This window comes from Cephus cinctus, unplaced genomic scaffold, assembly GCF_000341935.2.
Source record: "Cephus cinctus unplaced genomic scaffold, Ccin1 Ccin1_scaffold0654, whole genome shotgun sequence".
In the NCBI taxonomy this organism is placed as follows: Eukaryota; Metazoa; Arthropoda; class Insecta; order Hymenoptera; family Cephidae; genus Cephus; species Cephus cinctus.
Window position 1 is genome coordinate 41,096 of NW_014333286.1, and position 14,962 is coordinate 56,057.

Sequence of the window (14,962 nt, forward strand, 5' to 3'; positions counted from 1 at the left end):
TGTTGATGTGGACAATGTAAGAACAGATCGTTATAATTTGATTTAAACTTTTTGATTGAAAGATCAAACAATATTATCCCTTACGACAACAGCTTGCGGATTCGAAAATATTTATTAGGTATATAATTTTCTTTGATACTTTTGTTTATCAGTCTGACGTATCGATTAAAAAAAAAAAAACATTAAAAAAACATTGAATACCGCCCAAATTATCCCTAGAGATCTTTCTACACATGGCATCTTGTGATTCGCAACAAATCGAAAATTCATTTTAAAACCCGTTAAAAAGAATTTGACTTTTTTCGGCGAATTATTTCATGACTTGTTTTCTCTTATAGTTAACGAATCTGAAAGTCTTTTTACATTTCCTCGCATAGAAAATGATATGTAGGCAAAAAGTAAACTAATACATTTGCCATAGTTTTCTAAATGTGTCTATTTTTCTACCGCGCACAGCTCCAGAAATATTCATCGACACTAAAATGTGCATACACATTCTTGTTTATCATAGGTGTTATTCTTGGTGATTAATAAAAAATCCGAAAATTACACCAAAATGGCAAAGTATGACAAATCCTTCAATAGGTATGAACGTATACACAAAATATGATACGTATTCTAGGATTAGGTACGATTAACGCGTTGAGCGCGACATCAGTCAAACGGGACTAATAGCAAGATTTGCTCGCTCGCTGCCGGCTAAACGGAAAGGATAGCAAAATCGGCGCTTCACTCGACGTGCTAAGAAAGGATCAAAACTATATGTGAAAAAGTCACACTGACTTTTCTTTAGCAAGGTAGTCGTTTTCTTCTGAAGGTTGTAAAAGTTGCTAAACTCATATTTTTTCCATCGAACGTGAGTTCGAACAACTCACATTTTTGACAGTCGTTACAGGTATCACAATATTAAAAAAAAAAAAAAAATAGTGTGGAAAGGACTTTAAAAAGACTAAAAAGAATGTGTCACAGGTGTAAGTCGAAAGTTGAAGATAAGCCTTTAATCGCTATCTCAAATTGTTGGGCAGGGGAAGCATTGTAAACGTCTTGCAGTAGCTTATCGTTTTAATTTAATATTCCGATAATTATTACGTTGTAATAACATTACTTTGTGACGGACCATTAGCGCACATGACGATGATTGGGTTTACGAAAAATCGCGTTTTTGTTTCCAAAGGGAAGTTATTTTGTAGGAACATATTAATAAAAACCACTATATACGTACAGATAGCTTGTACTTGTATCGCTGTACAATATTAATCGCTTGGTTCGCTCGTACAGCAGATATTTCATTTTAATTACAAACGGGATGGTTTTCCTTGATTGTAAATATACAACGAATTTAAACCGATCATTGAAGCGACGAAGAACGTATTGAGAGACCTGTGAGTCTTGAACAAGGATGTGTTCTTTGAATATTTATATTATTACAGGAACCTACAAATTCGCAAAATAATTGTACATTTACGTTGAGAGTCTTGCAGTTAATTCATTTCAAGGTTTCTGTAATTTTTATTCTCACGTACAGATGTTCGAATCTATCAATTTGGTTCACAGATATGGTAGTGTGCGTATGATGTACGCAAATTCTCATTTTCGCAATGATTACCGCATGCAGTGGTTGGCGAGAGCCCCTGTCATTTCTTCACCGCCGATACGTATCATTCGCAGAGAATATTAAAGGAGTATCGAGTGATCAAATTTCTATGTCGTCACTAGATAATGAAAACACGGACATGAAGAGTGGATTTTTCTATCACCCTCTATCTATTGCCTTTCTACATTCTTCTTTCTGTCATTCTTTCGTTCTTTCCTTCTCGTCTGTAAATATATGACTTTGTTGGTGTGTGTGTGTGTGTGTGAGTGTACAAGCGTCTATATTGTATTGTGTGTGTTTTATGTGTATACTTTAAAAACCCAATTACACGTCTGTCTTGATCAACGGCTTATGGTTAAAAAAACCGGATAGTAGTACGCGATGTAAAACGAAGTCACCGAAGGAGAAAGCGTGATGGACGCGCAAGGGGTACAATTTTGGTGCTTGACTTCCGTTGAGTGTGTTGTGACTCTACACAGTAGAGTGGCATTTAGGCATCGCTGGAGATATTACATTTTAATATCAAGTACAAATATTCGCAAAGCATGTGTATGAAGTATTCAAGTCTTGTCTTTTTGTACCAATGTTAGTCTCGCACGCCTTATTTTACACACTGCACCATGTACACTAAACATTCCACACTCTTGGCCTTCCTCTAGTATTGTAGACCCTCGAGATTCGAGGAGCGCTTTATCCGTTTCAATAATTATTTAATCTTAGCTATGCTGTCCTTTTTTTTAACTCTTGACCGCGCCGGAACACGGCTCGTGTTTGTCATATTAATTTGTTAAGATTGTTTATCCAGCACTGTCCCAGCACTGCTCACTGCATGAAACTCACCAGGAACAGTTTATGTATAGTACATGCTTACATCTGTTAATTATCCGCCAATTTGTATAAATTCTAGTCGTACTTTACGTGTTTTTAACGTAGATCAAACGCTTCACTCCCTAACTACAGATCGCAGATCGGTGACGCAGGATAATGTATGCCAGGATCAATTCTTAATCGAATTTTCCTTGTCCTGATGATTTACGATGGACTTCGGCTCAGGTGGACGAAATGCAGTCGCGTAAGGAAAATGTTTTTCACATTTCGCGGTGTAGCTGGATATCGATGAATCGCACTGACCAAGGTCACCGTTGCGCAGAGCTTCCAGCACCCTCGTGCAGTTCTCCAGATTGACTCCTTCTGAGCCGTCGATATTCGTAATCAATGAAAGAGCTTTCGCTTGAGCGCTCGGATCCAGGAGATAGAGCATTCGAGCACCTTGGAGTAGATGCGGCAGTGACTTGTTATTCATCTTTAAGTAATTGGCGTTTAGTTGGACTGCGTCCGAATTTGAGAATATTCCGCTCGTTTGACGTTTCACAACTTCCGCGACAGCGCCCTCCAGCTGCGAAGCTCCAGTATGCTGTAGAAAGCGTACCAAGCATGCATGAAGATCGGGATTGTTCGCGTCCAATTGATGAGCACGTTTAATCGATTGAAGCATCAAGAGTGTCCGACCTGCAAGCACGTGGAGGATGTTTTATTAAATAAACGTCTGACAAAATATGATTTTCATTGACAACCTTTCATTTACCACCACATTGTAATCCAGTTCGATAAATGTATCTTTGTCCCTTACCTTTACGAAAATATATCTCGAAAGCCATGAGATGCGTTTCTATTCTATTCGATGCAAGCTGCTGCAGCGGTTGCAAGAATTTAATCGCTTGTTCCAAGGGGTCTTCCGCCTGTTGAATTTTCATTTCTATTATTAATATCATGTATCGTTGTGTGTAAATGAAGTGGTTCACCGATAGGATCAGTTAATTAATTTTTTTAATTAATTTTGCGGGTATTTTCACTATTACATTCGTCATCAGCACGTCAAAATACTTTAGAATACAAAGACCCATACTTTTCGGAGTTATGCGCTTTTCGGAACTACACCCATTTGTTTTCTTGAAGATTATCAAGGTTTTGGATGTTTCAATTTTGCAATTTTAACCCTTTCCATGCCACGCGATTTTTTGAACTTGCATCAGTGGGCCACAATACAAATTTCGTATTAACAATTTTATGGCAAAGAACTGCTAATAGCACATTTTTCTTAGTCGTGGTCACCCGCGACCACCGTGGTCCAAATGTAAAGATAAGCGCCGGTTCCATGGAAGCACCGTGGCAGCGAAAGGGTTAATGGAAGCGCATGTTTTTATGAAGTAATAATTTGAAAGCTTTTCTTACCCGTTCTAATTTCTCTGGGATAAGTTCATCCAGTGTAGGTTGCTCTAGGTCGGGATCAGTCTGTTGTCGAGATTTATTATGCTGTTCCCTCTTCTCTTGGGCCTGGGCAGCCTGCTGCCTTTCAAGCTCTGCCTTCCTGCGCTGCTTTCTTTGTTTGTTTCTCAGCTTCTTCAACTCCGACGGTGCCAAGTTCTCTGAAATAATTATTATGAAAAAATATATACACAGATGTTTAGTGTAATTAGCTCAATTTTAATTAATACGATTCAGGTAAATTTGCGGAATCGCGGAAGAGAACTTTCATATAAGAATCACATTAAATGTCAATTTTGTGGAAATATGAGATGGAATTTTCATGTAAAGCTCTTGTTCAACTTCCTCTAACTCGTCAAGCTATGGCAAACATAGATGGCGCAATGAAATCGAAAGTGAGAACATCTATTTTTATCATATTGAAAAAGTATTTATACTCCATCATTTCTTATAGAATAAAGAGCTCCGGTGTTCCACATTTTTTATGAAAATAACATCTGATAACGATCAAGATTTAAGACCTGTCAAATCACAATGAGCGCTGTCATTGCATCTGTTGTATTATCGTATACATGTTATGCTGTGGGTAAAAATTTTCAGTACACCTGACTATCTTATTGATGGTCCTTAATGTAAAAACATTGTACAAATTCATTTTTACTTTTCAACAGAAGAAAATAATATCTAAAATTGCTTTAACGTGTCAAGCACTCTTTTCACACAGTTGAAATAGTGGATGATTAGGACAATATAGAGAAACAGTGTCTTGAAAAAAGTGTAACGACGGTGATTTAGGAATTTTATTATCTGATGACTCTCAGTGCGGCATTTAATAGAATTTTTTTCACATTCTTGCTTCGGTTAGAAATTTACCATGAATAGAACAAACTTAATGCTTTTTTAAATAAAATACATTCATTTCAACCTCGCGTCTACACATGCGTAGAACGCCAAGGAAATAGCCTACTAGATATATCGTTTGTGCAGGCAGCTCATGAAAAAAAAAAAAAACGAAAGAAATTCCGATTATTACGCTAATACCTTCATCCTGCTGAACGGGCATCGCCACTTTAATTACCGCACATTAACTCAGTATTATAACATGAAAATCACGCACGCTTTCCAATTATGTAAGGAATATTCGATGCATTATTAAAACGCGGTAGAGCCAAACACCAAGCAGGCATGCTCCGTAAATTCGGACGTAAACAGCGTTGCTTCAGCGCATTCTTAGTTTCTTAGAAGGCATTTCCTGGCACTTTCCTTGCGTACATATACTTTATATATCCCTTTTATGTCTGTGCGTTATGACTATGTGGAAGATGAAAGCTTGAAAGAAATTTGCATATTTGTAGGCTATTAGCAAAAATAAAGTAAGTGTGCACAGTAAGAATTTTTACACGTTGCTTGTCAATCACTACCAACAAAATTCTATCAGAAACGGTAAACACTTAGAAACTCTAAACTTGCTCTCTCGCGTTTCTTTCCCGATGGCATCGACGAGACTGAAGCCAGTCGGCAAATGCCTATAGAATATTGCGAGCAGCATAGCATCAGAGAAAATGGTACTGGAGTAAAACAAATGCTACCAAAATTCCATATGGATAATATCATTTGACTTCTAGATTGGCCTTCCTTTATAAATAGATGCATGCCATAAGGATCAGTCAAGTTTGCTATTCGAGTTAATTTCTATAATCTTAGAAATGAAAGAGAGCTTTAAATTGTAAAGGAGAAAATAGATTAACTAGAAATTGACGTGCAAGGATTACTCGAAGGTATTTCATCCTTGAGAAAGAGGGCCTTGCGCGCGTTATTACGAGTTAGCAAAAGAATGTGGAACAACAGGCGGTACTGGCTCACAATACTTATGCAAATGATACCCTGCGATCAAAGCACAGAAATTATACGAGCAATCTTCGTCACCCACCTCACACTAGTCTTAATAGGTTTTCATGAATTTTCATTACCGAACTATTACAAAGAAGAGCTGTATAAAACTATGCTGTATGTTTAATGTACTCGTTCTGTTAAATATATCTCACAGTATTATCGCTTCAATAGTCGTATAGTTCCGAGAACCAAGTTCAATTATCGAGTTATCGAAAGGATAGCCTGTGCCCGGAAACGTAACTTCATTTCATAGAAAGCGAACTAATTCGAACTGTATTTCAAGTATCTACACATAACCATATTTATCGTAACGTTCATGGCACTGGATAGTCTTTCTACTGACGTAAAATCAAATCATCTTGTGGAAATCGATAAATGATTTCGATATTGATTGTGAACAATCATGCATGCAGCATGTTAATAATTTAACAACTTTTCGAAATTAACTAACCGCTAAGAACTTCAGGGAGTACAACGTCCACTGACTAAAAACTTTTACAAATTAAAATATAAATTTAAGAATTTTAAAACAATATCGCGTCCCTCTTTAGATGCTGCAGGTGCACAACGTTGCACTGTAGTGCCACAGTGGAAAACACTGAATTTTCATAAATATTATTCTATTCCTATTATATCTTGGTAGAAATTGTGAACTGGTACTTGTTTGACTCGTACGTTTATGATAGCTATAGTCAACCTAGACGATTTGGCCAAAAAATGGAAGTGGAAATCGTTCATCTTCCGGGTCCAGACGTAGTTAAGAGATTTTGCAAGAACCCTAAAAGCGCCTACTTTATTTTCAACTTTGTCCTATTCTGTTTTGCCCCATTTCGTATAAATATTTAAAATAATTAAAAGTTTGAAGAATAGTTTTTTTTTTTCAAATAGTACATTGGCGACCAGCGAGTAGCGTTCTCTAATGTTCTCTTTCTTCTATAGGTAAAATACTTTACACACAAAATTGAATCGGCTGTCCTAGTAATGCATAGTACTTGCAATTGCCTTTTAATTGCGTACTTGTTATTCTACTGCTTTATTGTAAACATAATTTCTTGTAGCTATTTAAATTGATGCTTGCTTGTCCTGGTTTTGATGTGAGGAAAAAATTAAGAGGCCCGACCACGCATCTTGGAATTCTAAGAAAAACATCGTGTTGTATTTTGCATATATCCAGTGCCAATACAATTCTCGCCTTTAACCGATTCAGATTTCCCGACCGAAATAATTACAGTTGCATAAGTTGATATATAAGTTGACGGTCGGTAAGAAATCTCGGAGGCAGTAAGCAAGGACACCACATACAGATGTTGGCGGCTGCTATTATTATTCCAGTGTTAAAAAAAAAAGTCTTAATAGCGTACTCTGTGTTTATTGCATCTTTTACCCAGCTTTGTAGTAAATCTCACGACTTCAATTTGAAGAAGTAATATTGCAACAGAGGATGTCCTTGTATACAGTTCTCTGTACTTTTCCAACTGATACAGGCTACATCAGACGAAAATAGATAAAGTTAACAGTCATCAGCCACGTTGAAAAATAACGCGATTTACTCGATGAAAATTGATCTCCTGAAAGTGCAAATTAGTTGCTGGACTCACAAAATGAAATGCTGTTACAGCTGTTATAGCTGCAACGACTAAATAATTTTTCTTCGTTCGTCTCTGTCGGACACACTACTCTGCCGGGCAATTCGGTACGTCGGGACTATCTCTCTGCGGAAGATTCGAACACCTCAAGCTGAACTTCCAAGAGTATGCGTAACTGTACGAATCAAGTGAGTAAGAAAGTGACACACAGTGAGACTGTAGACATCAGAAAGTGAGAACGTTATCTGAATCGGTAGCTGGAGTCGGCTTATGACCGTGAATTGCAAAATCACGTCACAGCATATACATGGTTTTGCATTAAATATATATTATTTTTCCATTTTAAGATTTATATTATTTTATGAAAAACCACGTGTCATTTGCTAACGATTCCACTGCTTCCAACCTTATGAAAAGGAAAAAAACACATGGTCTACAGCAAAATGGCATTACAGCATCGTTAACAGGCTCATATTTATGCGGTCCTGTTATTTGAGAAAAGTCGTGCCACTTTTAACCGCAATCGTCGCCAGACTAACGCTGGATCTATAAGTAGTAAATCGATTTTTGTTAAGTTACAATATCAGTTGCACGAAGTTGCAGCAACTGCCTTTCTATTTAGTAGGCTAGCTACTTATGTACATAAAGATGATAAAGCACAAGTACTCTTCGATTCTTTACAAAATCAAATTAGACAATACGCCGAGAATAAATTTAATCTGGCTTTCCCGTTATAATAAAGAGCCTGCAAGGTTTTGACAGGGGTTCCTGCAGTAACGTCGTCTGTGCTATCAAAATATTTGTACCTGTAACCAATCTATTGCTATTGCTAATGTAAGTTTATTTCACTACCACATTTGAACCTAAAGAATTACGGATTATTTTTAGAAAAAATTGAAAAAAAAATGTACCTGTTCGGAAATCGGCACTGATCAGGTAGTATTATTGTAAATTCATCGCTATGAATGTTTCTCTAGATTAAGGACGCGAATAAAGGTGATGCAAATGACACTCAACCGATGTTACATGATGCATGAAATTTACAAAAACGATTACTAAAATCTAGCACTGATTTGACTGGCGCGAAGCGCTCCAATCTTCTTAAGGAATTAAAGTAAAGGATCTGGAACAAGAAGAAGAAGAAGAAAGCAAGTAAAGAATTATTAAGATTTGTGTGAACCGAAGCGCTGGTTACGCTAGTTAAACATGAACATATGTATAGGTGAATTCAAAAGTCAAATTCATCAGTGAAATAACTGGAGCATACGCATATGGTAGATATGTGATTTCATTGTTACTTCATCAAACCGACTTTCAGTATTACAAATTCATAAATAGACGCGTACCGAGGACAAGTGCAGGACAAGTGCAGAAGGTCGGAACCTGTGACAAGTTTGTCGAATGAATCAATGTTACATAAATGTACGTAAAAGTCGTGCATAACAATGAAAAATTCATTAATCTCGATTGCCTTGCAATTCCTGCGAAATATTGGCATATAAGTATAAAAAAAATCTTTACCGTTGTGCTAAACTTTGCAAACCAAAATATTTACTATCTATTTTGTCAGACGATGAAAATTGAAAAATTGCAAAAAAAAATATATACATAAACTCGTGAAAACTTAACGATAATATATGATTATCACAGAGAAACGAAAATACGAGAATGATAAATACGTATAATCACCCGCATAATAAAATATTCTTCCATTGACACCGGATCGAACGACGGTCCAATGCGGAAAAAGTTAACCTCACAAATCAATTAGTCAGTCAATGCCAGCTAACGCAATTATAACGGCACAACGTGAATATGGTGGCGTAAATTCTGAAGATAGCGCAGACAGTATCCTTCTCTCGTCCATTAGACCGAAGTGCCTAACAGACAGTGGATGGCAGGCATTTATGCATGTAAAATTGTTGATAACCCGTCATGGATGACCACTTTGCAGAGGGAACTACTGCGAAAGAATAACAGTACACAAGAAAGTGAAAATCAGGAATCATACTCCGGTTCTATTAACGAACGAGAGCATCGTCATATCCTGTTTACCAATTGGCTTTCATCCGTAAAATTTAAGAGAATGGTTACTTTTTAGGAACTTCAACGTCACGTAATCTGAGGAATGATGTAAAATGACAGTAAGAAGAATTCCCGTATTTTGAGCAGATATGAAAATATCGATTAATTATTAGTTCGAGTCGAGCAGCTCAGGGGGGCAATGGATCGAATCGAGCCGAAGCAAATCGAATTATGTACGTAGAGAAACGTAAACCGTAGTGAAGGGTGTGTTACGTTTGATAGGGCAGAGCAGAGCAGAGCAGGGCGTGGCGCAGAGGAGAAATAAGAAAGGAACCGTAGTCATGACTATCGAGGAGTGGAAAGGCCTCGGAACAGAGATTGAACGTGCGACGCCACCGGAATGTTAAATTCCCATGCTAACGCAATTTGAATCAACGTACCACACCAATCTCTCGGATTGAAACAAAAAAAAAAACCACCTTTTTAATAGCCAGTCCATTCTGTAGCAGTGCAACCACGAAGTTTGCAGCGGATCCCGGATGCGAGACAAGGTCTCGCATGATCCATTGCTTGTATCATTTGAGCGCATTGCTCTGAAATTATTAGTAGAGATCATCGCAATGATGACGATGCCAGAATGTCGCTGCTCAACAGCTTCGCGCCTACAAAAAGTCATATTCTGTCATTGTTTGCGCCAAACGTGTGAATGAGTATGCTTCTTGAGATCCAAGGTAGAGGACGATACGATGCAGGCAAAACTCGTTTCTCACGTGCATTTAAATATTTTTTGCCTCATACTGAATCAGTGTAATCATGATAATGTTGATCAAGAAGATCTTTACGGAAAGGCAGTTCCCGTTTGTCGGAAGAAGAAATTACAGAGGTATATTCCATTGATTGTCATAAGTAACGAAGGCCAGGACCGTATTGTTGCTGTAATACCAAAACTTCTAGATTAACTTTGGTAATGCAAAAGTCACATTATACTAACCGATATACATAATTTCATTATTTTTAAGGAGGGACTGCTTGTATCCGATTCTTTCGTAAAATGTAATAAGTACTAATGGCAACGAGCAAATTATGAAACGCGATGAGCAATCAACACGATTCGACTGTGACGATGTTTTTTTTTTTATATGGAAAAAGAAAATAAAGAAAAAGTTAATCATTTGCGCTTCATGGAACACGAGGACTAAGAAGAAAGTAGGAGCGAGCTCGACCAGGAACTAAGGACGGAATTCCACGTCGCTCCTTTTGTTCTTATGAATTCCGCTTCGAAAAACACTGGCACACACGCTTCGTAGTCTCAAAACGAAAAACTGTTTACTGTTTTAAAGTATGCACCGATATGAATCTCTTAAGAAATTTATTATCGAATTCTCTAAAAATGTCTTCTCATTGACACAGGAAACCTGAAGAGTACCCCTAATCGAAATTCAATCTTTATATCTTGCACCGTTTTATTAGCGTACTAGCTTTTGGCTCAATGACTTACATAATTCAATGGATGTCGGTAGGTACAACTTTTCAAATAATTATTCTTATTCCTAGTGCGAAAACGTTTTTAGTGACACAGCTTGACGAGAGGCATTAAGGTGGTTCGATCACTCGAGCACTTCCAGAATACGAATCTCGCAGTGGGTGAAAGCACTTCATTTACATCGATTATTACTACTATGGGATAAGATTGCTATAGTAATAGTCACCCGAGGGATATCCGAGACAACATTATTTTTGTTTCTCTCGCTTAAAGCTCGAATCTCTCCGAAAGCCCTCGCCCTGGTCCATCTATTCCTTGTTTTGCCCATCCATACACAACACATACTCTCACCACTTATAACAGTCTCGCACCCAACTCATTCGCCACACTACGATGATTTCTAATTGAAAATTTAGTGGATTACTTACACAATATATATGAAAATTTTTTAAACATATATCCATCGTTTAAAAAATGTTTGTGCTTCCGCTTCCCCTAAAGTCAATCCTTTATGCAGGAAATATTTTTGTTAAGAACGATATATATGGTATTCACAGAAATTGGAATAATATTATTATGATGCTAGGCGAATCACTTTAATTATATGAAATTGAAATCTGGGTTCAATCTTATTTTCAATTTCTTCACAGGATCGATCGCAATCGAACACAAGGTTAATATAAATTTTCACAGCGTGATTAACGAACAATATTCGTCCCGACGATCGAATGAGAATCTATAAGCGCTAAAAGCTGTCAAGAGTTGAAATATTAATCGAAAATTAAAGTACCCGTAGGTGGGACATGTAATACAGACGCTCCAAGTGCGTTTACATAATTTATTTCCTCATAATTTTTGTATTGTGTTTCGTTTCCTCGCGACACGCGAAATAAGGTCTCGACGAGAATCCTTATGACTATTGGCAGTACCTAGTTATAGGTAGTGCAAACTTGTTGACTTTTATTGACCTGCACAGAATGATTAGTTAAATGGGTAAGAGTAAGGATTAAAGCGAGAAAAGGAAAGGAGTGCAAAGCAGACGTTTCCAACGTGACGCTAGAGCGAGAGTGACGATTGCGAAGCAAGACTTTCGCCGTCGCCGCCGGTTCCGACACGCTTGCAGTACGTTCTTCTCCGCCTACAAGGTCATCGTACTCACGAAAATAGCACTAACGTGCTCATGGAATCCACAACGAAGCAAATACTAGTTTCCTCATTTTTTTCCATTCGCAGCAAAGGCTAATAAGATTCAAGGTGGGTTCCGGAAAATCCTTATTTCGGGTTATAAGATTAGCATACATCGAATATAATAATTCTCACGTATCTCTTATATACGTGAATCACACTATCGTTCTACTAATTAAAATCCGGAATCCTCGTTGAAAAACCATGGTTTTTGCATATGCATCAGTATATTTAACTTAATATAGCCCGTTTATATTAAAAAAAGGTATAACATTATAATTACTTTATTTCGGATTTTTAATTATAAGGCACGAGGTGCACTGTCCAAGGGTGGAAGGACGAATAAGCGAAATAATAAAAATAGAGTACATCATCAATTCTTGCACTCGTCATACAAAACTTTTGTACGAAGAACCAAATATATATTATACATATCTTTGCAAAATCAATATAAGAATTATATGTATAAGTTTAACATAATGTCTGCTCATATAAATTATTTGTATTAAAATATGGATAATGCACGTTATACGTAGTATACTCGTACTTCATTTGTGTGATCAATCTATTACCACGTTCTATCGTTACGCGTTCAACATAATAATCGAGCATAGACAATCCGAAAACAGTAAGAAACGTGGCTTAAAACTCGAAAATATTTGTGCCAGCTTATGAACCCGGTGGCATCTCCAGTTACGTGCCGCATCGATCGTAAAGAGGAATCTTGTCACTCTACTTAATCGTGGTCAAAGTGTGTAACGAAAACATAGAGCAGGAAAAGGTCACTAGAAGGAACAGGATTCATTAGACAAATCCGGCGGTAATTTTGCTTTTGTTTCCTCGCGATGGTTAAGGTTTTCGAAGCATGACTTTCCAACTTTCGAGGCGGATTACAAAGGAGTGAGAGTGGGTCGTCGGTTTGTCGCATTTTCCAGCGATGCAGCTCTCGCACGCGTCAGCTCGTCGCACGGTTCGCATATAAAGATTATGGATAGCGCAAAAGAAAAAGACAATAATCGCGAGTACGTTTCCACAATTTCTACGACCCAGATTGTCGGCTGAAAAAGTAAGGACGACGTTGGCCTACACACAGCAGCGTATACTTACTAATTAGTAGAGAATTATAACTCATTTGCCGTGATCTTGAAATTAACATTCAACCTAGTTCTCACCAGTCGATCGTCATGTTAGGATTCGCCCCATTCAAAGAGCCAGCTGCGACTTGTACCCCTGTGAATATTCATTATTGCTTTGATAAAAGTAAAAGTTCCTTCCAATTAACCCGAGAATCGTAGCGGAATTTTCTTCGTAATTTGAAAAACATTCCGGTGTCTCAGATACCCCGCCAAACCAGTGGGGACAAGAAAATCGATGGAATTTGCTCAAATAATTAGGCATTATATGCACGTAGGTTGAAAAGTATCATATGTGTATACGATTAGAATTCGAAAAACCAGACATTGGTCTTTATGGTGAAAGTAAAGACGCTACGGAACACGAACCAGCTGCAACAGAACGGAGGTGAGAGCTTAAGGTTCGCCAAGTTCCTTGGCGTTTCAACCATATTCCAAGCACGTGCACTTAACGCGCGCAATATATATATATATATATATATATATATATATATATATATATTTGTGACAGAGTGTGTCGAATTGAAAAAAAATGAACATCTCGTCAGCCAAATTGTATTCATGGATCATCCAAATTTTAAAGTAGCATACTGAGTTAAGTATACTCGAGAAAGTTCATTTGCACAATACTATATGATCAATGATCATACATTTTCTCTAGCAATGTCCATACGTCAAGATGTTGTAACCAATGAATGTACTATTGAAAATTATAGTTTTGAAAGAAATATGAAATTGTATTACATTATGCGTGCATTGTATGTCAGTATACGCGCTAGTCGAAAATTTCAAATAAAAATCGTTAATTCAAATTTTTAAAAATCTAACATGTGCGTAATGTACTAAAACTGAGAATACACTGCGTCGAGGTTCTTCTAAGAAGAGAGACAAGGACCTTCATTCGGTGCTGTACTGCACGACTTTCCGATGAATCAGATCCGACGAGAATCGAAAATGACAGAACCAGCGCCGACTAAGATATCACAGATATTACGGTATGCAGCGGAATCTACGATGGCACGCAATGCGTCATGCCAAAGAGGCGTCATAATCCGAGAATCTAATGTGTCATGTCAACGTCATGAAGGATGCTGGCGCAGAATTGAAAATTGCCGGGATCGCATGACTTGCCGAACCAAATTTGGTTTGAGCCAGAAGAAAATATTGTGCCGTACACGAGATTCCTGATTTAATCCTCGTAACTTGTATTTATTCCACGAAATGGTTACGTGATATATGAAATCCATAAAATAAAATGTGGATATTAAACAGCGACATTCTAAAACGTCATTAATGGCAATGCCAATTAAATTTTCAAGTATTATTCATCTTCGGGACATTACTTAGTTGGATATATAAAATATGTATATTCAATTTTGCCCTGCTGCCTTTATGACACTTGCACGTATTAGAGACTGACAGACTAAATTGATTAGCGCAATTGCGTTAAATCCTAAGACATAAACACGTTCTAAAATACTAACAAGCGGTGAAAATTGATGGGCACCTCGATAACTACATTCCTGTAGTAGGAACTAACAAACGGGCCAAGCTTGAACCAATTCCAATGAGACTTGGATCGGGATTGGCATCCAGGCTTGGTGCAAGTGAAATTTGGAATGGTGTTCTCGAGCCGAGCTTGGCGAACAAACCCGAATGAAGCTTGGCAAACAGAAATATAGTTTTAAAAGTATTTTCATAAATTTAACTGCGTTTACATTGAATTTACGGACTTACTCGATCGAATGGCGCAAATTAAATATGTTTCGTCATCCTGGTTAAACAAATTATTTAATAG

The 14,962-nt window shown here is 37.4% G+C and overlaps 1 protein-coding gene across 1 annotated transcript in view; it reads right to left on the bottom strand.

Moving 5' to 3' along the window:
• Positions 1–970: 970 nt before the first annotated feature.
• Positions 971–14,962, bottom strand: part of LOC107269411 (N-alpha-acetyltransferase 15, NatA auxiliary subunit) — a 38,842-nt gene continuing 24,850 nt past the window's right edge. Inside the window, exons 9-11 of the mRNA XM_015743219.2 lie at positions 3,827–4,020; positions 3,225–3,333; positions 971–3,103 (exon numbers count right to left, since the gene is read on the bottom strand). Coding sequence (XP_015598705.1) covers positions 2,592–3,103; positions 3,225–3,333; positions 3,827–4,020 — 815 coding nt within the window. The 3' untranslated portion in view covers positions 971–2,591. The remainder of the gene's footprint in view (positions 3,104–3,224; positions 3,334–3,826; positions 4,021–14,962) is intronic.